The sequence below is a fragment of the Leptonotus elevatus genome, chromosome 4, assembly GCF_054856555.1.
Source record: "Leptonotus elevatus isolate MCC_2025b chromosome 4, RoL_Lele_1.0, whole genome shotgun sequence".
Taxonomy (NCBI): domain Eukaryota; kingdom Metazoa; phylum Chordata; class Actinopteri; order Syngnathiformes; family Syngnathidae; genus Leptonotus; species Leptonotus elevatus.
The window spans coordinates 8,858,526-8,886,238 of record NC_141242.1 but is presented as its reverse complement, the minus strand read 5'-3'; the positions used below and the strand labels follow the sequence as shown (position 1 = coordinate 8,886,238).

General features: G+C 38.3%; 1 protein-coding gene across 3 annotated transcripts; it reads left to right on the top strand.

The window, feature by feature from the left end:
• The first annotated feature begins 489 nt into the window (after positions 1-489).
• rfx4 (regulatory factor X, 4) lies at positions 490-27,218 on the top strand. 3 transcript variants are annotated; one of them, XM_086074095.1, is made up of 19 exons: positions 490-632; positions 2,972-3,153; positions 10,454-10,540; positions 10,634-10,694; positions 11,083-11,206; positions 12,265-12,326; positions 13,219-13,432; positions 14,884-14,961; positions 15,048-15,211; positions 15,580-15,680; positions 16,275-16,333; positions 16,444-16,588; positions 17,876-17,970; positions 18,542-18,659; positions 19,793-19,912; positions 21,032-21,181; positions 21,430-21,577; positions 23,246-23,384; positions 25,343-27,218. In XM_086074095.1, exons 1-19 carry the CDS (start codon positions 493-495, stop codon positions 25,619-25,621), a joined length of 2,466 nt encoding a protein of 821 aa, XP_085930221.1. In that variant the 5' UTR covers positions 490-492; the 3' UTR covers positions 25,622-27,218. The 3 variants fall into 3 exon arrangements, with proteins under 3 accessions (XP_085930221.1, XP_085930220.1, XP_085930222.1); XM_086074094.1 differs by having other exon boundaries at positions 21,391-21,577; XM_086074096.1 differs by lacking the exon at positions 490-632 and having other exon boundaries at positions 3,012-3,153; positions 21,391-21,577.
• The last annotated feature ends 495 nt before the right edge of the window (positions 27,219-27,713 follow it).

Sequence of the window (27,713 nt, the reverse complement as noted above, 5' to 3'; positions counted from 1 at the left end):
CATTAATGTATTATTTAGGATAATCCAATTTTTTAAAGCTGAATAAATTTTTGCTTTTTCCAATTGAAATGCTAAATTAAATGAACTTTTCTGCCATATTCTAATTTATTGAGATGCACCTGCTTATAAATTAAAATAGGGGAAACACTGTAATAAAGCCTATGTAATAACGTGACATCTCGCCCTCATTTTGAATCAAGAGTTGAAACCATGAATAAAAATGACTTGTTTGTTTTGCCCTGTGGCTGATAAAAGCTCCTGTGATGATGTCATAACCCGCTTTGTATTGGGCGACATTGATGTCAAGTCGACAAAATCCCTTTTTGGTCGTATGATTTCCTCCCATCAAAGCCTGAATGCCAAACACATACAATTGAGGACTTTAGCAATGGGACAAAAGGCGTGTACATCCGTTTGTGAGCGTGCACGACACGTGATAAGAGGAAGGGATGCACCTGCCCTTGTTAATTGGCTGCAATTAATGACATCCTCATGACTTTTGTATATTGCGCCTTAATGTGCACTTTAAACATGTCTTTCCTTGTGTGTGCGAGTGTGTGCTTCAGCTTCCCAGGTGGCTTGTGGGTAAAAAAAAAACAAAAATGTCCAGCGAAAAAGTCCTCTACGTTGCGGTGAGTAATTCAGCCATAATCCTCCTTTCTCCTCTTCTTCTGCTTCTCCTCCTCCTCTCCTGTGGTTCCATTCATATTCTAATCACAGCTTTCCCTTCTCCAGCTCTCAGGCACTCCATCAGAGCCCCGACCAGCCTGGGGCTTTACACTTTTACCCCCCTCTGCCCCCCTTTTTCTCACTCACTTTCTCTTCTCTTTGCCTCCCCGCCTTTTGTGACTGTCCCCCCCTGCTTGTCGCAGGCGCACCAAAATAAGGTTGAGGTGATAAACCCCCTGACAGGAAATCAGTATTACTGCGCTTATTGCACACTTTATACTGCTAAATGACTGCACGTTTGTGTACAGGTCCTGAATGGATATTTTAATGTTGTTTAAAAATATTAAAATAGAGGTGCTTCATGACAGATTATAACTTTGTCTCTTTTCCAGCCACAGTCTGAAGTGGCAAGTAAAAAAGGCAAGGAAGAAAAATTCAGTCAAGTCATCAAACTTTATTTGTATAGCTCAATGCATATGAAAAGTGCATAATGTAAAAATGTCCAGAAAAAAAAAATACATTACATAAACATTTACAAGCAAAGTAAAGAAATAAAATAGTTAAATTTATTTTAATAATGCTTTAAAATACCTCAATCAAAGATATAGGGGGTGGGAAATCATATTTTAAAAGATTTAAAAGCATTTGCACTTGACTTCTGTTGGCGTCTTATACCATTTTCGTGCAGCACAACAGCTAAATGGTGCTTCACCATGTTTGCTTTGAACTAGGGCAGCAGCTATAGAATATTTAGGTATTCATATGTTCTACTGAAAATCTTATCGAATAATCGAGTATTCGGATAAAATAGAAAACAAATATGTATATTTTAAGAACAATTACAGAAGACAGGAAAACACATTTCCACTTAACTCATTCACTCCCAGCCATTTTCACAGAAGCAATCCCCTTCACTCCCGGCTGTTTTACAGGATTTTGACTGATTTTGCAAGGCCCACAGACTATTGTGCTCTATTGCTATAAAAACATGGAACCTACCAAAAGAAAGAGTCTCTTCTTTCGTCAGGAAAAAAGTATACTTCTATCTGTTTCCGTTTTGCAGCAATTAACATTAGAATATAGCTAAGTTTCATCATTATTCAAAAATCTATTTAGAAATGTGAGTAATGAGCTTTTTTTCAACATGGCCCCTGGTTGATCTCTTTTGCTCTACTGCCACCTGCTGGCCGTTTGTGTAATAACTACAATTTCTTCAACCGTTCTTTGCACTTGAGAGGCTGCATCAAAGCCTTCTGTATACTCTAGCACAGGGGTGGGCACCCTCAGTCTTTGAGGGCCAGAGTCCTGCAGGTTTTGGATGTTTCCCTTCTCCAACACAGCTGATTTATGATCAGCTCATCAGCAAGCCCTGCATAAGCTTGGTAACGATCCTGTTGATTGGAATCAGGGAAACCTCCAAAACATGCCCACCACTTCTCTAGCATAAAATGTTTTTGTTTTTTTTAACACACGTATAAATATGTCTTTGGGACACTTAAAACATTTAAAATAGAACGTATTTATACGTATTTGGGAGCAAATGGGTTAATAATGAATAACATTTTTTTTTTGTTTTTAGATAATTAACACTTTTTACCTAAATATAAATTCTGCTTAGCAGCTCAGTATTTTCCTGTTCAGAAACATTAGTGTGATTTTAGACAAATCTCTCCCCATTAATTTTGGTCTATCAAACAAAGTGACCAGAACCACAGTAGCGATTTTGCCAGCTAAAACATCACATTTGAGTTTTTAAACACCTGTACAGTAATAACACGCACGACTCAGATGTCGCTAGTGAGTGACTCCGTGCAACTCGTAGCGAAATTCGTTGTATGTTTCAAATCCAGTCCTTAGAAATGATTTTTTTTCTTTGGATACTTTGGAAGTGAGAGCTGTGTGTGGTGTGAAAGCGTATGAAATGCCATCATGGAGGATGGGGAGGCCTACCCTCCCTCCACCCTCCCTGCTTCTGCTTTTTTTTTTTTTTCCTTGGGAGGGGAGCTTTTCTTATTCAAAAGAGGCCCACAAAAGACTTCCAGTGAGCCTTGCCACATCCCCATCTGACTCGGGGGCCATTCATCAGCCCCGCAAGCCTATCAATGACATGTCCCCATCAGGGCTCCTATAAAAATCAGCCCCCTTTCCCATGAAACATCAGCAAACATTTTGACGGCTCTGCCTTTGCCCCCGCTGGATTTCTGGAGGACCCTCTAAAACACCCCCCCCCCCTCCTACGGTTCCCCATCATTCCCCACCCACACGTACCCTCGCTCTCACTCTCTCTCTCTCGTCCACCCAGAGCCTCAGCATCTCCCCTCCGCCGGCCAGTGGTCGCGGAGACGGCGAGCCGGGCGAGGAAACAGAGCAGGTGGAGGAGGAGGCGGAGGAGGGAAAGTCGCGGCCGTTTTCTATTCGGAGGAGTGCTGGATGGGAAGAGGATGCACTGCGGGCTGCTGGAGGAGCCTGACATGGATTCCACAGGTCAGTGGGATGCCGCCTCGGGCCTCGTGTGAAACGCTTTGGGGAAGGGCCCAAAGGGAAGGGCCATCAAAGGCAGGGAAGTCGGCCTTTCACTTGTTGCTGGTTTCCTCGTTTTTGCAAAGTTGGACCAAAAGTTCGCTTATCATTTCTGATTTTGGGGGGACATTTTTCACCATTATGGGGCTGTCTTTGGTGTATGTCTAGTTTTTGCTTATTTTGTTCTGAAAGAGTGTTGCTGCTCTTTTCATCTGATTTTTTTAGGAAAATGTCAAATTTGATGGAATTGGTTGGGTTTTCTAAAACAACTTCTAAAAAAAAGTATATTTCTTAATATTTTTTGGTTGTATTTTTAAAATAATAATTAGACATGTCTATTTACAACGTTGCATTTTTAAATAGTATGATATGTTTTGTTGTTCCCTTTTTTTCTGCTAGTTTCTTAAGTTTAATATGGGTGAACATTTTCTAATGAAAAAAATTCAGGAGTAACTTTTATTTAATTTTTACATACTATTTTTCATAAATTGTTGATTTTTTTTTAAAGTAACTCCCTGATTTTTATTATTACGTTGAGGTCATTTCTTGATTTTTGGGGGTGGGAGAAAAGCTTAAAGTTGGGGGGAAATGAATTTGTGAATAATTAAAAACAAATGTTTTGGTAAAACTTTTTCCCATTAATTGGCTGTCTTTGGTATACATGTACTTTCTTATTTCTTATTTTATTTTGGAAAAAGTAGCTCATCCTTTTAGCTAAATTCTTCAGTTTTTGTCAAGTTTAAAAATGGAGAAACATTTGTACTTAGATTCAGGTGATTTTTAATATATTTGTCTATACATTTAATTTTATTTTTCTAAAATAGTATCCTTTAAAACCGGTATTTGGGTTTTTGAGTAGCGTGAAGTGTTGCAAAAAAGGCAGTAAATGATGCATAATTTTAAAATTGTGGCTAAATTTGTACAAATAATTTTTATTCAGGTGTAGATTTGATCAGTTCTGTTTTATATTGTTTTTAAGTGGCAGCTTTTTTTCCCTTTCTTAAATTCTTACATTTTGTATTAGGGGAAACATATCTTTAAAAAAGAAGATAATTGAAATGTCTTTTAAAGTTGCATCTTTAATAAACGTTCTAATTTAATCAGCTATAGGAAAGAAATTCAATGTATGGTCAATGTTTCCTCATTTCAGCAGCGATTGTTTAAAATAAACAAAAACAATCAGTGTCTTAAAGTTTAGGATAGGGTGAAGGGAGTGTTGTTTTGACATAAAACAAATTTTTTGCTTTTACATAAAAGTAAAATTTAAAAAAACATCATTGTGTTTTTTAAACATTTACAATTATGTCACTTTTCTTTATAGGGAAACTTTAATTTGAGTTTATTATATATGTATATATTGAGTAAAGGAGTACAATTATTTTGAATTAAAGTAGTATTTGTGGCAAAAGCGTCAAGTGTCAAGTCACTTTTTAAACAAAAATTTCAAGCTGAATAAAGTCAGTGACATCAATGTTTTTTTTCACCAACTTTATGTATCAATAAATTATTAGTGCAAGTACAGTGTAATTCCTTCCTTTGAGCGGCAATGGGGTTGATTGAGCATGCAAGTGCACGCCGGCCGTGTGTGTCGGGTCACTTAGTCCTCAGTGAGTGTTGAGAAATGTGTGAACATCCGTCCCACTTGTTGATCGACTTTAATCCAATTATTTCCGTCCCGTACTTATCTTCCCCCGAAGCAAATGAAGCCTGTGTGGAGAATTAGCTTCACTTCAGCTGCTTTCGCTTTTTTTTTTTCACCTTTACCCCCCCCCTGTGCTCCCCCACTTAAAAAATAAAAATATTTTAAATCAAATTATAACGATAAAATAAAATCACAATCTGCTGCTTGGAGGCCCGAGTTTGTGCTTGTGCTGTTGCCCCGATGGAAAAACTAAAGTTGCTTCAAAGTTATGTAATACCAATTAGCATATTAGCACATAGAAGGCTATTAAAAAAATGAGGGGATGAGGTCCAGACTGACTTGTTTGATGGAAATTTGTAATAAAGTGGAACTATATAAAGTATTCCTCAGTAGTATCAGTAATAATATTAGTAGTATTTTTTTTAAAGAATTCATTTTATCTCTTGCTATGATGCCTTGGAGGGATGGTGTGGTCCAAAGTCAGCTGAGTATTAGACATGAATTTGCAATGCTTTTGCATTGATCAATAAATGTGGAAGAATATACATATGTAACGGATTTCTTAGTTTGGGGAATTTTACTGTATGTGTAATGTCTTAAAATATTTCCCAAGAAGTCCTGAGTGAGCTCTGTTTTGTTGTTTGAATAGTTTGAATCAGTGGAGAAATGTGGACGGAGGAGGTAAATATGTAAACATTTTGGAATTTTACTGTGGAAATTTAGAAAATGTGTTAGTTCGATACATGTCCTGAACCAGCTGAACTGTTTCCGGTTGGAATGATTTGAATCAGCCTAAGAAATGTAAAAATAAATGTCAAATATCTCCAAATTTTTGTTATGAGAATGTGCCATAAGTTTTGGAATTTAAAGAATAGTAGCCTTGATCGCCAGAATTCTGTGATTAGTTTTGAATTTGGAATTGTGTTAGCATGTTGAAGTATTGACCGAACAAAATGGCTTGAGATCGTTAGAGAGGAAGTCAAGTAAAAAAATAAATAAAAAAGCCACTTCTTTTAATAATGTTATATCGTATTCGGCCTCACTCGTCTAAACACAGTAATATGATTAATATTGCGTTTGTGGAATATGGGCTAAGCAGCTAAATCCACCCGAACTTTTTATCCATATCAGGGGGCGGCCAATTTGCCACTTGCTGGCTAGTAAAATGACAAATGGGCTTAGTTTGCAAATGTCACATGACCAAATCCAGAAAACAAGTCAAGTCATTTTTATTTATATATTTATTTATATAGGTGAGCCATGATTGGCTCTTAGGCACTGTGATGTCATTTTCAATCGACAGCAAGTGGCAAAATGGCCGCACCCTGAGAAGGATAAAAACTGGTGGATTTTCTTCATTCATATTCCACAATTGCAAAATTAATCAGAATTCCGTGCTTAGACTTGAACGTACTGTTGTCAAGACCATTTTTCATTTTCATTTAAACATCTTATTCATTGATTGTTTTTTTTTTCTTGTGGAATTGTGGGGAAACTAGTAATATTTGGAATGTGAAAAACTCAAGCCCAAATTAATTAATTGTGGGACAGTTTGATGGTTTGAATCGGCTGACAAATTTTGAAGGACAAAAAATGGACGGAATAATATAATAGTACGGAATAACATGTGCGAGTGCTCTTTGGGATTTCTGCCAAGACAACATTTGTCTTGGGGATGAAGGTACCTAATGTTTTGTCTCAAATTACATGAAAGCACATTGCTATAGTACACACACTAAAAAAAAAGGATGCGTTTGCTTTCCCAACCCACTTGCTGGGAAGCTTTGGATTTTGAGAAGATTGGGTTACTTTTACCCAAATTTGGGTTAAAATATCATCTTTTTGACCGAGCAGATTTGGTCCAAGATTGTACAGTATTTGAGTGGGCTGAAAAGATAAAGCCGGTTGCCATTTTGTGTATCGAAGTTGAAGTAAATTGAATCTATAACTCTTAGAAGATGTTGGTGTGGTAAAGTTGTCGGAGGACATGGATGACGTGTCATGGGGTTCAGATCTTGGTCAGAGTGATGAGTTTTAGCTTATTAGCTTAGCTTATTTTTTTTCTTTTAGCTTATCTTATATTCATTAGCTCTATCTCATCTGTATGAGTAATTTTTAATCCCTTATTGGATCAAAATCTTGACTCAACGTGCTGGGTATAAATAACCCAGCACTGGGTTCGCTATTTCACCCAGTTTGGGTTACTTTTAACCATCATGTGTTTTTGATACTACTTATCACCTCGTGAACATTTGGCACGCACAAACTGTGTCAATTTAAACTTTATTTATAATTCTTTCTGTCAGTCCGAATTTAATGCTGCGTACCTTCAATGTAGCACCACGTTGTGTCGCAACAGGCCGATCAGCACAGATGTTGAGAAGATGTGACAGAGAAGGTCCCCAACTAAGCTTCAGTAATAGTCCCATAGGACGGATAGACTATATGCCTGTGAGGATTTGTTGTCTGCTTATTGTACTCTAATTACCGTTAGCTCATTTGTGGTATTTGACATTATATGTTAGCATGTAGAGGAATTTCGTTCCGTGTTTTTTGTCAGATTCTGCTTTTTCTTTCCTTTAAGTGATGTTAGAGCAAGAGAGTGAGAACAGGCGCTAAGGAATACATTAAACGATGTGTTTTAATAAGCTTAAATGTGTTTAAAGTGTATGGGTGGGGTAAAACTACTAATATGTATATTGTGGGCCCCCCTCCCCCCACCCCCAATAAAATGGGGGCTCATAGTATAACTAGTACTAATAATAATGACTATGACAATAATGACATTTGTTGTTTGTCCCCTGCTGGGACACTCGTGCATGTTCCCTTTATCATATTCTCTGTCCCCTTCCCTCCCAGAGCACTTTTCAGGACTGTGACCCCCCCCCCCCCCTTTTTTTTTCTTCCGACAGTGCATCCCAACAACAGACGTTCTTCTTATCACATCCTATCAGTGTTAGTGTAAAAGAAAGGGGACTTCTTTTTTTTTTTTTTACCTCACCATCACACCGTTCCATATCATTCACACCTCCTTGTGACCCTGAGCAAAATTTTATTTTGGGTCCAGGTGTTATTGGTCATTCATTCACCTACTAATTAAACACTTGACTGGAGGACTGGGGTTAATTTACATAATATTCCAAGTGATAAAGCACTAAGTGGGATGCCGAATAATGGAGCCTTACTAAAAGTAACACTGTGAAAGTGTTATTTGGGTCTTTTTTTCCCTTTCTTTTTGCTTCAAAAAGCTGCAACTACAATGTGCAAAATGTAATGCAACAACAAAAGAATACTTAAAATGTATAGTTGTTGCAACTCCCAGTTAAAGTTTATTATAATACTAAACAAAACTGAAAATTACGCGTGTATTTCACCAAACCACATAACATTGCCCTACAAAAGTCCGTTAGCTTAATGCTAATACATAATGCAAAACGTCATAAGAGGACTAATGAAACTAGCAGAGGTGGGCACTTCCATCAATTCCTGTCAATGACGACGGCCACCTCGCAAAATCTCGAAAAAATACACGGGATGAGCATCGGACTGAAGCATATTTATGACGATCCAGACAGTCCTTCTCGTTCCGTGTATTTTTGCAAGACTTCGTGTCAAAGTATTCGCCGAATATGTGGAAGCGCATGGTGAAAGGTGGGCATCGTCATTGACGGAATTTGACAATTGACAGAAGTGCCCACCTCTGTCATCAATGTGGCGGTGTTATGATATGGAGGACCAAAACTGCCAAAATTCAAAATAAATAAATGACTAAATAAATTGATAAATTACTAAAAGTGAAAATTAAAATGCATATAAAAAAATATAATTCAAAAATTTAATGCAAATGTATTTATTTAATTATATATATATATATATATAATTTGTTATTTCCATTAATATTCGAATTATGTTTTATATCCATTTCTATTTTCACTTTTAGTCATTTATTTATTTAGTCATTTATATATTTTGAATTTTCCTCCATATTATATATCTTTAAACAAATAATAGTGTTGCGCCCCGCTCTTTAGCAACATGCAAACTAACAAAAACAGTACTCGCAGGGATATATTCTTTATCATCTGCAATTTACTGAGCAGTTATGAACTTGTGACCGCCTCCTTCATGTTTATATCCGTATGTATTCGTCTGCTTCGGCCAAGGGTTTTTACATTCTATTATTACTGTATGTTTTGAAATTACAGTGCTTTTAGAGTGCTCTTTTTCTAATAAACCAAATTATTATTATTAAATTATCTTAAATGTATTATTTATTTATTTTATCTTAAATTTATTTAAATTTCTTATAAACTTAGAAACAGAAATTGTTCATGTTTTATTGGGGGGGCCTGGAACGGATTCATGTCTTATATGAAGTTCAATTGACAGATCTTAAAACTATGTAAAAGTGTGAAAAACTACCTGATCCAACATTTGACTTTTTTTTATGGTACTGTTCTTCCTCAATACCACTCAATAAATAAATAAATTAGTACTCCATTCTCCGTTGACCGTTAATTGTTCTTGGGGATCCCCTCGTAGTCACAAGGCGCTAAGCAGGTGCTTAGTTTGCTTATGCCTTGGTCCAATTCTCATTAAAATGCTAATGTCCTTCTGATAAACACCAAGCAAAGTCTCTATAGGCTGATTAATTAATTTAATACTTCTTGGTTTTTCGGAATTCCAATAGTGAGCCTCCCAGTAAGCTCATACACAGTCACACACATGAACACACACGCACACAAACACACACACACCAGTTGAGCTGGAAATGAAAACGGGCACAATGGCCTTCTCACTAAATGTGTGCAGGCTCTTTTAAGACGGGGTGCTCCGTCGTCGTCGTCTTCTCCCGGGGGAGGAAGGCAGGCAGGGAGGGAGGGAGGGAGGGAGTGAGTAATGGGGTCCATGGGGGTCGTGGTGGGGGTGGTGGGACAATGCTCGTTGGATTCCTGCCGTGTGGATAAAAAAGCCCATCAAATAGAGCCGTGGCTATTGCAAGCCATTTGAGCATTTACGCCACATCCTTGATAGCCAGCTGAAGAACCATGTCGTAGCATGCTAGCGCATCGCTAACTGGGAAGCTGTTAAAGCATTTATTTCATATACCAGCTATCAAGATCAAGCTCTGTTTATGTACTAGTATGCTCTTTGTCCTCACTAGTATGACAACTTTGGCGTATTACATTCTTAATAACTGCTGGGTCAAAACTTTAAAAGTAAACCAAATTAGGTGAAATAGCTAATCTAGACCTAGCGTCCGGTCCAAAAATGTCCAAGACAATGCTGGATTATTTATACTTCGGGGTATTTTTGGGGCAAATTGCTACGTAGAGCAGCTTTAATGTTACACGATATTGGCTCTTTTTATTTGTAAAAAAGGAAAATAAAATAATGCTAACGTTGAATGGTATCACAATTTATTCATAAAAAAGTCAACATGAACCCACTTTGAATGTTACAAGATAGCACATACTGATAACATTTTGCTTCACCACTGATCACACAAAGTTGTGATGTCGACTTTTTCCTTGAAAAGCTTGGAAATCCCTTTTCTAGATTGCATGTTTTGATTTCTGTCCAAGTGTCATATTGAGCTCCGTTGCGCGTGTCCGTCCGCAGAGAGCTGGATCGAGCGGTGCCTCAACGAGAGCGAGAGCAAACGCTACTCCAGCCACATGTCCCTGGGCAACATGTCCACCGACGAGCGTGAGTCACATCAGAGACAATGTCACGGTGACCTCAAGCAAAGAAATGACACGATTGTTATTGATTAGTAGCATGATTGTGTCCTCATTTCAGATGAAGAAAAGGAAAATAACAGGGCCTCCAAACCGCATTCGACGCCTGCCACTCTGGAATGGTAGGTTTTGATGCACTTTTATGTACAAATAGTGGAGTGAAAAGTTAAAAAAATTAACAAAATATTAGTATCATGTCACATTATCCAAAGTTTGGACTTAATTTCCTCATCTATTCTACAGTGGTTTTTAACCTTGGTGGAGGTACTCACCCCATCAGTTTCCTATGCGTATTCACTAAACCCTTCTTCATTAAAAAAAAAAAAAAAAAAAGCATTTGGTTCAAGATATAGGTATAGGGTTTATTTGTGAACAAAATGAACAGGGATAGTAGCCTTTTCATCCAATCTAGCTCTCTTCGCCTTGAATTCAGATAACGCTAATACAGTACAATATGCGTCTTGCTGCCCTCGCGGTTTGTAATTCTTGTGCGTTCGCCGTGCGGTCCAGGCTTGAGGAGAACTATGAGATCGCAGAAGGCGTGTGCATCCCGAGAAGCGCCCTCTACATGCACTACCTCGACTTCAGCGAGAAACACGACACGCAGCCGGTCAACGCGGCCAGCTTTGGGAAGGTAACGTTAACAAAATATCTATAAATATATATGTATATGTATATCTATAAATATATATATATATATATATATATATATATATATATATAAATATATATATATATATATATCTAGGATCTATATATATATATATATATATATATATATATATCTAGGATCTATATATATATATATATATATATATCTATATATATATATATATATATATATATATAGTCGTAGTCATAGTCATGGCTCTCCCGAGCTTCCAGTCTTGTACTTTGTATATTTATCCCGCCGCTCACCGAACTGTTAACAGGATCTTTTCGGATCGGCGTCCTTCCACTCCACAGAGTTTGGTGCTTTATGAGTTTTTGGGCTAAACGAGGCGGGCAAAGCTACCCCGCTCGGCCTCAGTGTGAAGCCTCCAGCGGCAGAATCCAATCCCGCCGACAAGATGACCGACTTTGCTCCGTTCTCACAAGCCTGACAAAGCCACCCGGCCCTCGTGCGCTGGACCCCCCCCGCCCCCCCCAAAAAACTGCCAGCCCTCCCCTCCCTTGTCCTCCTCTCCCCGCTTTTCCCCTCGGCGGCTCCTGTCGGAAGATATTGAAAAAGAGAAGGGGCCGGGATTAATGTGTAATTAAAGGAAATTTGGAAGGGTGAGATGTTGCGGAATGTTAGATCAGTGGCTGGAGCGGTGTGGGGTGTCCTTTAGGAAGGCTTCATTGATTCGGGACAAAAAAAAGAGGGAGAGGAGAGGAGAAGTAGAGAGCGGGCCCTGCACCGCCTCCCCTGTCTGCTCATTTATCAAGCGGGGGGCCTGACAGAAAGTTCACAGCTTGGCCTCTGTTTTCACGGCACACAATGGAGAGCGACACTGTTTGCTAAAGTTCCTCCACCCGCGGCCCGACCCTTGGAGACGGCCACACAAAAAAAAGTGGGGGATAGTGGGAAACTTATCATTTATTGCTGGCCAATAAGAATTCAAGGGAAAGTTTCTGTGACCGTCAAATATGCTAATGAATCAGCTATGAGAAGTGCACACTAAGCATCTTTTTGTTTTTGTTTTGAAACAGATTATCCGACAACAGTTTCCAGCACTCACCACCAGACGACTCGGCACGAGAGGCCAGTCCAAGTAAGTAGCTTGTCATCTTGTTTTTATTTTCTCCTATTTATTTTTATTGTCATTAAAAAAAAATTGCATAGATTTTTTTGTGTTTATTATTATTATTCGGAAAGTAATTTACCATTATTTTTTTGTATTTAGGATTTTTTTCAGTTCATTTATATTTTTCTTTCTTTCTTTGTTGTTTCTTAACTTGCTTTTTTTAAATTCCAGAAATGTTAGTTATTTATTTTTCTATTATTATTATTATTATTATTATTGTTGATGCCCATCGAAATGCATTGCGGTAAAAAAAAATGGGGGTATTTTTTTTTATATAAAAAAAAAATACCCAAATATGCGAAAATGTGGATTTACTGTGTGATTAATTTTTTAGCCGATAATTTTTTTATCTTAATTTTTTGTAATTATTTTTTAAGTGTTTTAATTAGATTTTTTTAGATTTTTTCAAATTCCTTCTGTGCGAAAACAAAATTATTTTATTTAAAATTAATATAAAAATAATTTAAAATGTATCAATCTAAAAATATATATATTTTCATATTCCCCTTGTGCATTGGCAAAGCTAGCATTTTTTATTTCTAATCTACAAAAAAAAATTGTTTAAGATTTCAAATTTTAATTATTTTATTATTTTCGTATTCCTCTTGTACAATGACAAAAGTTAATTAGCCGTACCATTGTTTCCATATTTCTTAATAATATATGAAAACTGTTGTTGATTGTTACATCAATACATGATTGCTTCATAACATGTCAGAAAATAGGCAAAAATGATGATCAATCTTTTCCAAAGTAAACTGGCCTGCTTCCTATTACTAACAGCTTCATGTACGTCCACTAACTATACGTGAACGTATGTCGATAAATAGCCATGTAAGTGTGATGGCGCTGGTTGCAGGTACCATTACTACGGCATCGCGGTGAAGGAGACGTCGCAGTACTACGATGTGATGTACTCCAAGAAGGGCGCGGCGTGGGTGAACGAGGCAGGCAAGAAGGAGGTGACCAAGCAGACAGTGGCGTATTCACCGCGCTCCAAGCTGGGGACGCTGCTGCCAGAGTTCCCAAATGTCAAAGACCTCCATTTGCCAGCCAGCTTGCCAGAAGAGCGGGTAAACACGCAGTTGTGCTTTTATTCCGTCCTCAGCAGTGGTGGCAAATAACCAAGTACAAATACTCAAGTTACTTTGCTTACTGTGATTTCCTGTATCTGTACTATATGTAATTACTAAAAAATACAATTTAAACACACTTTTTTTATAAACTCATGACATAAGAAAAAGTAATTATGAGCATAAAATTTCAGGAAAATACTGTACATGTTAGTCTCTGTGTACATGTATGTGCCTTTTAAGAGGCGGAGCCTGATGGGGTGATGTGTGACATTGGCCAGTTTGCGTGCGAGTGGCTGGGTGTGAGCTGTGGCCAACAGTAGCTTTCATGTGCATGCCTTACTGAGCTTCCATGCATAGGTGACTGTGGCTCTTCTTTCCCATATGCGAGGGCATTACAATTTAGTACGTGCAATGTAAAAACCCATTAACTCATTTGCTCCCAAAAACCTATAAATAAGTTCAATTTTAAATGTTTAATTGTCCCGAAGACGTATTTATACGTTTATATGTTGTTTTTTTAGGATAGAGCATACAGAAGGCTTTGATGCAGCCTCTCAACTGCAAAGAACGGTTGAAGAAATGGTAGTTATTACACAAACGGCCAGCAAGTGGCAGCAGAGCAAAAGAGATCAACCAGGGCCATGTTGAAAAAAAAAGCTAATTTACTCACAGTTCTAAGTAGATTTGTGAATAATGATGAAACTTATGCTATATTCGAATGCTGATTGCTGCAAAACAAAAACAGATAGAAATATACTTTTTTCCAGATGAAAGAAGAGACTCTAATCTTTATTTTGGTAGGTTCCATTTTTTATAGCAATAGAACACAATATTCTGTGGGCCTTGCAAAATCAGTCAAAATCCAGTAAAACAGCTGGGTTTGAAGGGGATCGCTTCAGTGAAAATGGCTTAGACGGAATGAGTTAAAAAAACAAACAGTAGCTTTTACTCGTTCTTTTGTTAGTCAGTTACCGACATTAGCAATTAGCTTTTATAGCATAGCATTTCAGAGTCGACACATTTGTACTTTTACATAAGGAGTTAAATCACTACTTGTGCATTTTCTGGAAGTAAAAGTATCTTTCCTTTAAGTTAAAAGTACATAACGTGGTTCTTAGCAATAGAGACCCCCCCGCCCTCTGCATTTGGCCCGGACCCTGGAGAAGGACCCGGAGGATTTATACGCTGGCTCCTGGCTAACTCTTAATCTTTGGTGGGAGATAATAAGATCTCAGCACAGACAAAGGCCTGGCACTAGCTGTCCGCCTTTTGACACACATGGCGGGGGTGATTTGAAATGTTTTGCTGATCTCTAAAGGCTGCTTTACAGCTCCCGTGCTGTAACGCCAATTCGGCCGTTCCCATGCTTTGCGCGGGATTTATCTCCTTGTTTTGCTGGCGCATTTCCTTGCGCCTCCGTCGATCAATACTGCGCTTGTCGCCCACAGGTGTCAACCTTCATCATGATGTACAGAACACACTGCCAGAGGATACTGGACACGGTCATCCGGGCCAACTTTGACGAGGCGAGGCTTTCTTTTGAGCTTCAATCAAACTGCTTCTGTTGCAAAAACAACATTGGACATCATTGTGTGTGTGTGTGCGTGTGTAGGTCCAAAGCTTCCTGTTGCACTTTTGGCAAGGCATGCCGCCCCACATGCTGCCCGTGCTCAGCTCGCCCACCGTAGTCAACATCGTCGGGGTGTGCGACTCCATCCTCTACAAGGCCATCTCCGGGGTACTCATGCCGACCGTCCTCCAAGCGTTACCTGACAGGTGAGAAGGGAGACCACTGCTGTAAACACCCACTGGACACAACATTAGGTACACCTGCACAAGCTCATCAGATGCATCCATACATTTTTTACATCGTTGGGGGGGTGTTTGAAAGTCATTAGCTTTGTCTTATGCTGTAATGTCTTGTTTAAAAAAAAAACGATATTAATTAATTTTATTTAAATGTATTATTATTATTATTAAAATATATATTTTTCATTTTATTAGTTGAGAATCAGACCGTGTGATTCCAGGATTTTTTTTATTTTATTGTTAATATTAGAAGATTACCGCACTAGCCATATGAGATGCATTAACCCTCCCCCCCCCCAGTTAAATACCCTTTTTTCTGTCTTTCCTTTACACAGTTTGACGCAGGTGATCCGTAAATTTGCCAAACAATTAGAAGAGTGGCTCAAAATCGCACTTCATGATCTCCCGGAGAACCTGAGGAACATCAAATTTGAGTGTAAGTGGCTTAAAGATTCTCATCTTTAGAGACTCATTCAGAATGTTTGTAAATAATAAGCACCAGGACCGCTAGATCTTGTTTATGCTTTCGGGGTTGCTTATATGTTGTTGTTTTTTCTTATTCTCAATTTCCTTCCAAAATAAATCCAGTGGGACTTGTGCATGATAATGTTAAGGATAAGAGTTTTATGTTGTCAGCAGTTCTATAGAAAAGACTTAGCTGGTGACTGTGTAGCAAAATATGTTAGTTGTTTTTGGGAGTCTTGTTTTTTTTCTTCCTGACAAGACAAGTTCATCGTGCTAGCAATTTCACAGTCAAAAGACAATGTTTGTGCCATTAATCAATCATAGTCTTCTTAATTTGATAACAATTGGGCATAGTCTAAGATTTAAAAAAAAAACACTCAATGGTAGGCTAGGCTAAATTGCAAGTAATGCTAGCTAGCTAATCCAGGTTACGGCATTTCATTTGTTGCTATCTCTTGAAATAATTTGACAGTCCCTTAATGATCACGTTACTTATGTCTGAGTCATAATTTTCAAAGGAAATACACCAGACTCCATCCTATTTATTCCCCTGTAATCTTTTCAGTGTCCAGGAGATTCTCGCAAATCCTCAAACGGCAAACGTCCCTAAACCATCTGTGTCAGGTGCGTACTGCGCGGCCTGAGAGCTTTTTAATAAAATCCTTATGAACAAACACGGCCCCTCAGATAAGAATTTGTCCTGATGGCGATAATGTCTGTGTGACCGTCCACAGGCGTCGCGTACGGTGATAAATAGCGCCGACATCACATTCCAAATGCTGGAGGACTGGAGGAACGTGGACCTGAACAGCATCACCAAGCAGACGCTTTATACCATGGAGGACTCGCAGGAGGAGCACCGACAACTCATCATACACTGTAAGCACTTTTTGGGGGGGGTCCCCGATCAGGTGGTCACGCAGAATGAGGACATTTGTTTGTACAAAAAAAAAAAGCATAGGAAGGCTAACAGGGTTAAAAGCCATTACATGGATTTGGCCAAAAAAAAATGAAGGCCTTAAATGGCATTAAAAACATTCAATACTATTTCAATACAGTTGATGTAATAAAATTGTTGTTCATGCTTTATTTTACATACAACGTTGTCCAAAGGAGTCACTATAACACAATTTAGCATTTAATAAATATAACAAAAATATATGTATTTGTGGGGACTGATGACTGGTTGTAATTTATAATGAACAAATGACCTGGAGTCCATACGTTGCTTCATGTTCCAAATACCAAATGGTCTGAATTTGAAAAGAAAAAGTGTACTCTGTCGGTCACCAATGTCCAACATGAAACACCAATGCCACCTAGTGGCAGATATTACCTCAACACAAATCTATGACTCATTGTTTCACACTCCTTCTACCCGTTTAGTACTGTATATCTATTTGACTTCAAATAACTTTATGAATTACTTAATATAAAATTACTGTATTAATGAACTAAAAGATACAGCCACATATGGATTTGGTAACCACATTTGTCCACTTTTATGTTAACTACCAAGAGTATGAAAAACTTGAGAAAAAAAATGGATTGTGTACATTTACAACAGATATAAAATGTGTGATTAATTTCCAATTAATCAAGAGTTTGCAAATCATGCTATTAATTCCGATTAAAAACTGTAATTGTCTGACAGCCCTAATATATAAATAGCATATAGATATATGTGTGTGTTTATATGAGTATGACATGGGCATTAAATTACAGTAATTTCTGGACTATAAGGCGCACCTAACCATAAGCCGCGCCAGCGAAATTTGGTGAATACTGTACTCGAGTTTGTTACACATATAAGCCGCACCCGACTGTAACGTTTTAATGTTACCGCACCAGGTTCCCACTACTTTATTTTCCATAATGAGGGCACAAATTGTCTCGCTCTCGTTCTGTCTCTCCTACTGTATTTGGGCTCACTTGGTTTGTTTTGCTCTGCCTGACGCTCTTGCGCTTCCTTTATCGTGCGCCCCCCTTGTGATCTGATGGATAAGCCGCACCTTTGTATTAGCCGCAGGGTCGAAAGCAAGTGAAAATAATAGCGGCTTATAGTCCAGAAATTACTGTAGTTTTAAGTTGCATTAAGTATTAAATTTGATTTGCTGATACCTGCAGAAACCCTGATAAAGACCTCCAAATGTCCTTCTGTCTCAGTGTACCAGGAGTTTGATCGCCTCTTGGAGGAGCAGTCGCCCATCGAGGCCTACATCGAGTGGCTCGATTCCATGGTGGACCGCTGTGTCGTCAAGGTAAGACAGTCGTCTGTTCACTATATAGTGAACCCTTCATGGGGATGTGTTCCACAAACCCCTGAATACAGTTACAATGAAAACAGCCGAGGCCCCAGAATTGCACCCTGTGGAACACCATACGTTCTGTTAACCATGTGAATTCATATTGCACTTCATATGCATCTTCATATGCATCATGTTTTCGACGCAAAAAATATTTTCAAAGCTTGTAAAAAGACACCTGCAGCTCTGAGCTTGCTGGTCTCTCACTCACACGGCAATCCTCCCTGTTAATGATGTCTACAAGCTTCCCATTTGCGCCCATTATACGCCCGATATGGCCTTGTAAAATGTGGTCGCCCTGGCAACGTCTCGGCCCGGCCAGACAATGGTTCAATAGGAAGGCGTGTCCCCGGGGGCAAATTAAATAGTTGACTTGTTGACATGTTTTCTGGTCTCGGAGGGTTAAGCCCCAAACACAGGCCGAGAGGGGTTAATACTGGCATCCAGACCCCCCCCCCAACCCACAACCCCCCAACCCCACATCCCCTCGTCTTTTCATATGGAAATGGTCGCCTTCTCTTTCTAGGTGTCGGGAAAGAGGCCCGGCTGCCTGAAGAAGGTGGCCCAACAGTTCCTGTTGATGTGGTCCTGCTTCGGGACCAGAGTCATTCGGGATATGACGCTCCACAGCGCCCCCAGCTTTGGTGAGCTGCAACTACTACTGCTCCTTAACTCATTCACTCCCAGCCATTCTCACTGAAGCAATCCCCCGCACTCCCGGTTGTTTTACTGGATTTTGACTGATTTTGCGAGCACCACAGAATATTGTGTTCCATTGCTATAAAAACACACCTACCAAAAGAAAGATTAAGGTCTCTTCTTTCATCAGGAAAAAAAGTATATTTCTATCTGTTTCCGTTTTGTAACAATTAGCATTAGAATTGTGCTAAGTTTCATCATTATTCACTAATCTATTTAGGATTCTGAGTAATTGAGGGTTTTTTCAACATGTTCCTGGTTCATTTCCTATGTTTTTCTGTCACCTGCTAGCCCTTTGTGTAATAACTACAATTTCTTCAACCGTTCTTTGCAGTTGTGAGGCTGCAACAAAGTCTTCTGTATGCTCTAGCATAAAAAAAACATAAATAAAAAAAAACATGTGTAAATATGTCTTTGGGACACTTAAAACATTTAAAATACAACGTATTTATACGTTTTTGGGAGCAAATGAGATAAACAGAAGGTTATGACTTCCATTGCTGGTAATGAGGATTGTACCCAGATAAATCGAGCCAATTGGATTGCAGGTGAAGTGGGCGTGGCTTGGATAATTGAGGTGTCGTAAAATGAATAGGGAAAGTGACCTCTCGTTGCCTGGCCCTTCTCCTTTGAATATCAAAGACACAGCTGGCTGTCATGTTTCCGTAAAGCAGCTTTACGTGCAACAAACAGCTAATTAACGTGACCTCCCGCGAGCCGCCTTCCCCAATGTGCTTGTGAGTTTCCATTTTATGACAGCTCAGGATTGCACCGGACTCCCCTGAATAGTCAGCGAGTGTTTATCATGCAGTCACACATGCACAATGACACAATTGTTGGTGCTCTCACACAACCACCGGCACTCGGAGGTCAGCAAGGGTCTATTTCTGGCACTGACCCGGATTGGGGAAAAATCAGGGATGTGTTCAAAATCATTTATGACTTCCTCGGGATTTTATGTATATAGAGAGGAAAACATAGTCAAGTTACTTTCCCCCAGTGGGGAAGATATGATGTTAAAGTGTGGTAGATGTTTTTTGCATGGCTGTGGTGGCAATAACGCACCCTTGTGACACAGGCTCCTTCCACCTGATCCACCTCATGTTTGACGACTACGTCCTGTACCTGCTGGAGTCGCTGCACTGCCAGGAGAGGGCCAACGAGCTCATGAGGGCCATGAAAAGCAAAGGCGGCACAGGTGAGGACGATGATGAAACAAACTCAGGCTGTTGTGTTGTGATTTTTGACTTCCTTCATTCCCTCCCTCATTGAGAAATTGTTGTTATTTATTGTTTTTTTTTTGTTTAATTAAATCTTTTTTTCTTTACTATTTTTTTTCTCAGATTTTAGATTATTTATTTTTTCTTACAATATTTAAAATTGCTTATTTACTATATCCTTTGTATTTTTCTTCACTGTTTCTCCTATTTATTCTGATTCCCCTTATATTAAAAAAATATATATTTTTATTTTATTTTTCTGATGTTTAAAATGTTTTCTGTAATATTTTCTCTCATATGTTTGAATAGTCTTTTGTTTTCTGTGTTTTTTTTACAATTGTCTTCTCATTTTTATATTTTTCTTTGTTGTTTTTTTCCACTCATATTTTTTTCTTTAATATTTTCCACACATTTAGAAGTATTATTTATTTTAAAATTTTCCTGCTTTTTCTTTACATTTTTCTCTGGAATTTATTTCACCTCATATGTTTTCTTTCATATGTTATGTACTTATGCGCTATACCCACACATTTTTCTTTGTATTTTTTTAAATACATTTTTATCTCCACTCATACTTTTTTTTAATCAGTTTTCTTTTCCGTTTTTTTACTCTTTTTTTTTTTTGATTTTGTTTTGTATATCTCCATTCATATTTGTAAATCTTTCTATGTACAGTATTTTATTAATATTTTTACCCCTCATGTTTTTGGCCTTAATACTACACAGTGCCTCTCAATTTATTTTTTTTACGCCCACAACACCCCCCCCCCCCTTCCAAACTCACTGCCATGACTGTAAATAGTATAATTTGTCTTTGAAATTGTTGTAATTACGCCTGTGCAGAGAAGCTAATACTCCTTGCTCACTCTCTGACAATGAGAGCGCCACTGCCACCTACTGTAGTGGATGTGCAATTACACTTTATTCTAGTACGGCACACGTGCCCCACCCTGCCATCAGGCCCGCCCCCCTATTTGAGAACTACTGCCTTAGAAGAAATAGACATTCATGTGATTTCTGAGATTTCTTCTTCTAATCATTTTGTAATCAATTCTAGTAAAACGCTGTCGTTTCAATGTTGATGTCATTTCCCACAGAGCGAGATGAAGATTTCACACTGACCGAAATAACCGCCACCTCCTCGCCGTCCCCGGGTGCCTACTCGCCCGCCCACTCCGTCCACTCGGCCGCTGTGTCGTCGTCGTCGCCCGCGGCTGACGCGTCGCCCGAGTACCCGTCCAGCACAGGTGAGAGAGGCCAAAGTTATCACAGTCTTGTCAAAATGCATTTTTTTGTACTTAAATACCTGTCAGTGTGTGCTTTTTTTATTTTTTATTGTTTTACTTAAGTTAAAACATTGCTTCTTACCTTTACCAGAATCTTTTGTTACACAAGTATCTACAGAGTGTGAGTTTTAGCCACTTTAGCCACCTCTGTGTATGTATGTGTCTGGCAGGCGCCGTTCAGTCATATACGTGGTCCCTTACATACACAGTGACAACAGCAGGAGGTTCGGCACCCGACGCCGGCCAACAGCTGTCCTGCATGAGGAGCAGCAGCAGCAGCAGCGCCGCCGGCACGACGCCGCCGCCGCCCTCCTCCGCCCATCGACTGCCCGTCTACGCCCACAGAGAGGAGCATGGGTAATTCCATCTTGAAATCTCGGGATGTGTTCGAAGTGAGCGTCATACATGCCACCACTTGAGTAAAATAAAAATGGCGCAATTAAGATAAGCCACCCTGACTCCAACCCCTAGTGTTAATTAGTTAATTAATTACTATATTGGTGCAATGCATCATGGGAAATATAGCTTTGTTCTCTCTCCCACACTATACTACCACATACACCAGAGGTGGGCATCGAGGGCCGGAGTCCTGCAGGTTTTGTATGTTGCCCTTCTCCAACACAGCTGATATATGATCAGCTCATCAGCAAGCTCTGCATAAGCCTGATCATGATCCTGTTGATTGGAATCAGCTTGTGCTGGAAGTGAGAAACCTCCAAAACCTGCAGGACTCCGGCCTTCGAGGACTGAGATTGCCCACCTCTGACATACATACATTCACTACAAAATGGCAACGGCACTGTATAGTAGAGCTGGGCAATTATGGAAAAATAATAATCACGATTATTTTGATTGATATTGGCATCACAATGAATAAACATGATTATTTACTGCTTGAAACTTGGCATTTCCTACACGACCAAACCTCAACTTTAATCGCAACTTGAAAATATAACCAAAAAATAAATTAAAACAGTATATCAACTCAACTTTACATAGATCATATAAAGTGCTGTACAATGACAGTAAAAACAATAAATTAATGACATGAACAGTAAACACAATAAAACACTAAAACAGAGGTTGCCTAACATATGACTTAATATTGCTTATTTTAATATTATGTAGTTAAACACTATATATGTAAATATTAATGTATCTAACATTATGTAATGCTGTATACGCAACATATATTAAAATAGCAATAAAAAACAAGAAATAAAAAAAATTACATCTGCTGTTCCCTTTTTTTTGTAAAAATGTAATTTACTGTTCAGATAATGGATGATGGATGATGTAATTGAATGTATGTTTTTTTAATGTACTGTATAGAAAGTATATATAAGGTATATAATTTAATTTGTTTTGTTTTTTTATATTTATTTTTTATTTTTTTATATATTTTTTTAAATAATTTGATCAAATTAAATTTTGAAACATAATTGTATGTGATTCGATTTAAAAACTAATTCGACTTACAAACAACCTCTCGGAACCCATTGTGTTTGTAAATTGAGGACTACCTGTATTAGATTTGGGGGGGGGGATTACACCTCTAAGTCATTATGATTCCCCACACACACGGCTCCTACCCTTCTAAACACTTGTTACACAAATATCTGCTGTTCCTGCTATGCACTGCTTTACCTCTTAGGGGCAGTGTGGGGGCAATGGAGATGGACATCCATTACTAACATTAAGATCAAAAGAGCAGAAGAAGAAATTGTGATTGATTATTAATATAACTCCCTTTTCACAGATTAAGTCTGTGTGAGTATCATTATATTACCTCTGTATGTGTTACTACAGCGTTTATGTTTGAATATTTGTTACTTGAAGGTAAACCCCCACTGTGAGTTCTAATGCTAACTCTTACTAGCCCCTTAATAGGGTTCTCCATTGACTGCTAGCAATAAGCTAAAATTAGGTATATCTTTTATTTAAAGCTACAATGTGTCCATTTTTCTTTAATTATAATTTTTTTTATATGATGAGCCCGTTTAAAATGCATCCCTGCCTTTTCAGGTACACGGGCAGCTACAACTACGGCAGCTACGCCAACCAGCATCCTCACGCCATCCCCAGCCAGTACCCAGGCCTCGCCCACGACACCGCCATCCCGGCACCGCTCCACTACTCCGCCTACCACCGCTCATCTGCACAGGTCAGTTTCACCCTCAGACTAAAAGGCAATTCAATTGTTGAGAGAATAATAATTACAGCTGCAAGCAGTGTTGGACCTAAATGACCGACTCCCATGTTCAATTTCAGGCATGTCCTTGAGACGTTTCTATATGTGCGTCCGGTCGTAAAAGGCATGTTCCTCATAGTCCCGCAATCCTGCTCTGCACGCAGCGGAAGCAGCTGTCGGTGTTCCATCGTCATGCGAGTATTACTAAAATATTGTTATTCAATGCTCTCTTTTCAGCTGGGAGGCCCCCCGCTCTGCCCTTTGACACCCCCGCGATGACCGTCTTTTTCCGCGCGGCGACCGCTCATAATGGAGCCGACTGTGGTGTTTATATGTTAACGTGAACACGTACTTCCTCTTTATTAAGACGCGTTTGGGCTTAAATCGGGCACAATGCGGCGGCTTTGTCCCTGGGAGGGGTTGGACTTTGTCTAATGTCTGAAATATGGTAGTCAGCATGCACATACAGTGTGTGCTGTTTGGCATCTGTCGTCATAGCAACGCAAGAAGAAGCTTTATTTTTAACATCTGCTTGATTTATAAACTTGCTCGACTTGTGTTTATATCTTAGCAACAGCGGCCACTTGACTAATCCCCCGGAGGATTTAAAAATTACAAATAAAAACATTTGTGTGTTTTTTTTTCTCCAGTTGTTTTACCCCCCAAATAAATACATAAATAAGAATGCAGATAAACATCCAGTAGCACTTTTGAAAAATTGTGGGGCTCTCAAGCATTTACAGTAGGTTACCCATCCATCCCTGTCTTAGAAAATTACTTTCTTGAACACAATAAGAAATTTAGAGCTACTATTCTGTATATTAAAGCAACAGCCACACAATTATCAACAAAATGACATTTTACATTTATATTATTTTTATTCAATCCAGAGCACAAGAAACTGAGCCAGGTTCTTACTGTTAAAAGCTAAGCTAGGCTAGGCTATGTTTTTGCTACGTTGTGATTATTTTTAAATGGTTTTGTTGTATTTTAGAGTAGGCTAAACTATGTTTTGCTACATTGAGATTATTTTTAAGGACGCTATCCCTACTTTCTCTAACTTTATTTTTTAAGAAGTTGAGTCTTGGGCCGTTTTAGACGAAGCTAAGCTAGAGTTAGCTAGACTGTGTTTTGCTAAATTGCTGTTATTTTTAAAGGAACCGAGGCTCTGTTTTAGGCTAGGTTAGGCTTTGTTTTGCTATGTGTGCTGTTACAGTATTTTCCAAGGAATTGAGCCTGGTTCCTCCCTTCAATTTGTTGTTGTAACATTTAAAACAATGAAAGTTTTTCTTTTTTTTATGCTGTGCTGTTATCATAGGCAAAGTAATGGATTTAATTAATGTAATTTTATGTAAATAAATGACATGCATGTCAAACATTAATTCTGAATATCTATTTGTTTAAATTAATATAATTCAGAAAATTTAATTAACTAAATTTTCTATATTGTCCCAATTAAAATGTAAATTTTATTAATATTTTTTGACACTTTGTGTGTGTGTGTGTGTGTGTGGGGGGGGGGGGGTTATTTCTTGTCATTGAAATGAAATAATATTTGAAGATACAACAGTGGCACCTTCACTCTTCAGTTTAATTCGATACTGGACCAAGAGCTGGGTATTGCCAACAACCTCACGATACAATGCGTATCACGATACAGGGGTCATGATACGATACGTATCGCAATACACGTGTATCCCGATACATGGCCTTGAAGGCAATACAGATTTTATTATTTTTAGTTTTTTATATTACTTTATGTACATTTTTATGAAAACAGATGCATACTGCTTTCAAAAACACAACCATTTGTGTTTAATTAAGATAAATAGCATTGTATTATTTAAAAATATGACGAAAACATTTTAGGAGTCACGATGGCACGCCACTGCAGTCCTTCATCATAACGTCTCTTCTCATTTTCCCCTCAGTACCAGTTCAACGGTCAGATGTCCCGCATGGAACCTTGTCTGATGAGCAGCACGCCCCGACTGCACCCTGCGCCCGTGACCACCCGCTGGCCGGATATATCCTCGGTCAACGGCTGCTACGGTAGCCCGCCTATGCACTCGTCACGCTACGCCACGTCGGGGGACGTTTACTCGCCTCTGGTCCCGCGCAGGAACTCCGAGTATGAGCACTCGCAGCATTTCCCCGGTTTCGCCTATATCAATGGAGAGGCCGCCGCCGCCACTGGCTGGGCCAAGTAGCCTTCGTCAACGCTTTGAACTGTAAAGAACACTCATCGTTCAGTCAAGGTGTGAGGATGCTGACAGGACAAAAAATGTCAATCATGTGTGGGATTGGTGCGGCGGCGTTTCTACAATTCCTGCTTTTTGTTCGTCCGTCGCTAAAAATCTGTGAAGTTATGTACAGTGTCATGAAAAAGTGTTTGCCTCCTTCCAGATGTAATTGTTTTTGGTTTTTTTGCATATTTATCGCACTTAAAGGTAGAGTTTGCTGTCTTGTAGCTGCTAGCAAGATTTGAACGTAGCATACACAGCAGCACGCCAGGATAGCTATATTGCTAGCGTGACTTGTGATGGAGTATTGCCAAAAATGAAATGTTACTGGTTTGTTTGTATTTTTTGAACTGCACAATTAATTCAATCATAAGCACGGCGATCATCTTAATAATCTGATGCAATGGTCACTTCTGGTGTGGTGATTTTCTAAAAAAAAATATATATATATATTTTAACATTTTCAGGTCATAAGCAGTTTATGTCAAAAAAGTGTCAATACAAACTCTACTTTTAAATGTTTCAGATCATCAGACCAATTTTATACAACGAGACCATAATTTTTTTTTTTTACCCCTCACGTGAGCTTTAAACAACACAAACTTAAAATTATTCCTTAGCTTCTATTCTCACACTCACTTGTACAGTTCTTCCAAAAAGAGACAATGCGTTTTATTACGTCAGCCATCTTACAAAAGCCCTCCCAACATGCAAAACAAAACACCATATGCGCGCTAACAGAAATTAGCATACATGCTAACCTTCAATGACTGCTACGTCAACTTAACATGCAGCAGCAATACATGCAAATAATGCTCATGTTCTTTCTTCTATTTCACATAGAGCCATGGAAATCATTTAGACACTGCATTTCGTATTTATATCACTTGAAAAAGATTTTTCGATAAATATACATTTTGTCAAAATCAGGAAGGGGGCAAATACATCACGACACAATATTATTATCATTAAAATAGAAGAAAAAAAACTGCAGCAGAATCATGCAACGCTGCCGCCAAGCTGTGCCTTTATTTTCAGCAATGTACGCCTCTGCCAGTTAGCCCGCGATGCCTGAAATTATTTTGAGGGGTCCGCACAAAGCTCTCAAGTGGATGTGCAGCAGCACTGCCTTAATGTTCTCCTGAGAAAAAAAAAGCCCAAAACATGACAGAAAGTGACGTCCTGCCATCCGCGCCTGAGGTTCAAAAACGTGTATTGTGTGACTTTTTTTTTTCCGTGTGATAAATTCTATATATATGCTATGTATTTTCTGTAACTATATAACATGGTGTATCCTTTGCTTTCTATGGTACTCGGTTGTTTTGTTTTGTAAGCCGATTAGTACATTAACCTTGGGTTGTGTGTTTTTATAATGCACTGAAATGCTACTGAGGACCTATTACCCTATGGGTATTTATAAAAAGAAAAAACAAAAGAAGGGAAATTATTCAAATGTACAGTAACATTGTTCAATGCAAGCACTGGAAACGCATCTGTGGTGAATGTCGGAGGATTACAGGTGAAAGGGAGATTGTTACCACATAAAGGATTTCATTATGGAAAATTGCTGACTCGCTTTTGTTTGGTTTTTATTTAACCAAATAAGTTAAGGAAATCAATTTAAATGTTTGCAATGCCACCGCAGAATGTTGGTGATCTTTTTTTTTTTTCATTTAACATTTTTTAAATAAGTACAAATTTAAAAGTGAATCATAGTGAGTAATTTTGATTTAAGAGGAGAAAAAAGGGAAGTTTATTACAATGTATTTTTTCTAAATTGAATATTAGATTTAAAAGGTGTTGATTTATACATTCTGAAAAAATACATAAGTGATTAGTGATACAGAATGGATCATGTATAATTTTGATTTAAAAAAATATAAGTAAATAAAAAAAAATTATGTGATTTATTATATAAAAATATAGATTTGTACATTTTAGAAGTAAATTAATTAAAAATTTAACAGTTTTTATTATTTTAAACATCTTTTTTATATATTTATAAATTTATTGTTTTGATTGATTTATTCCCAAAAAGGAATATTGAGTCGTTTTTATT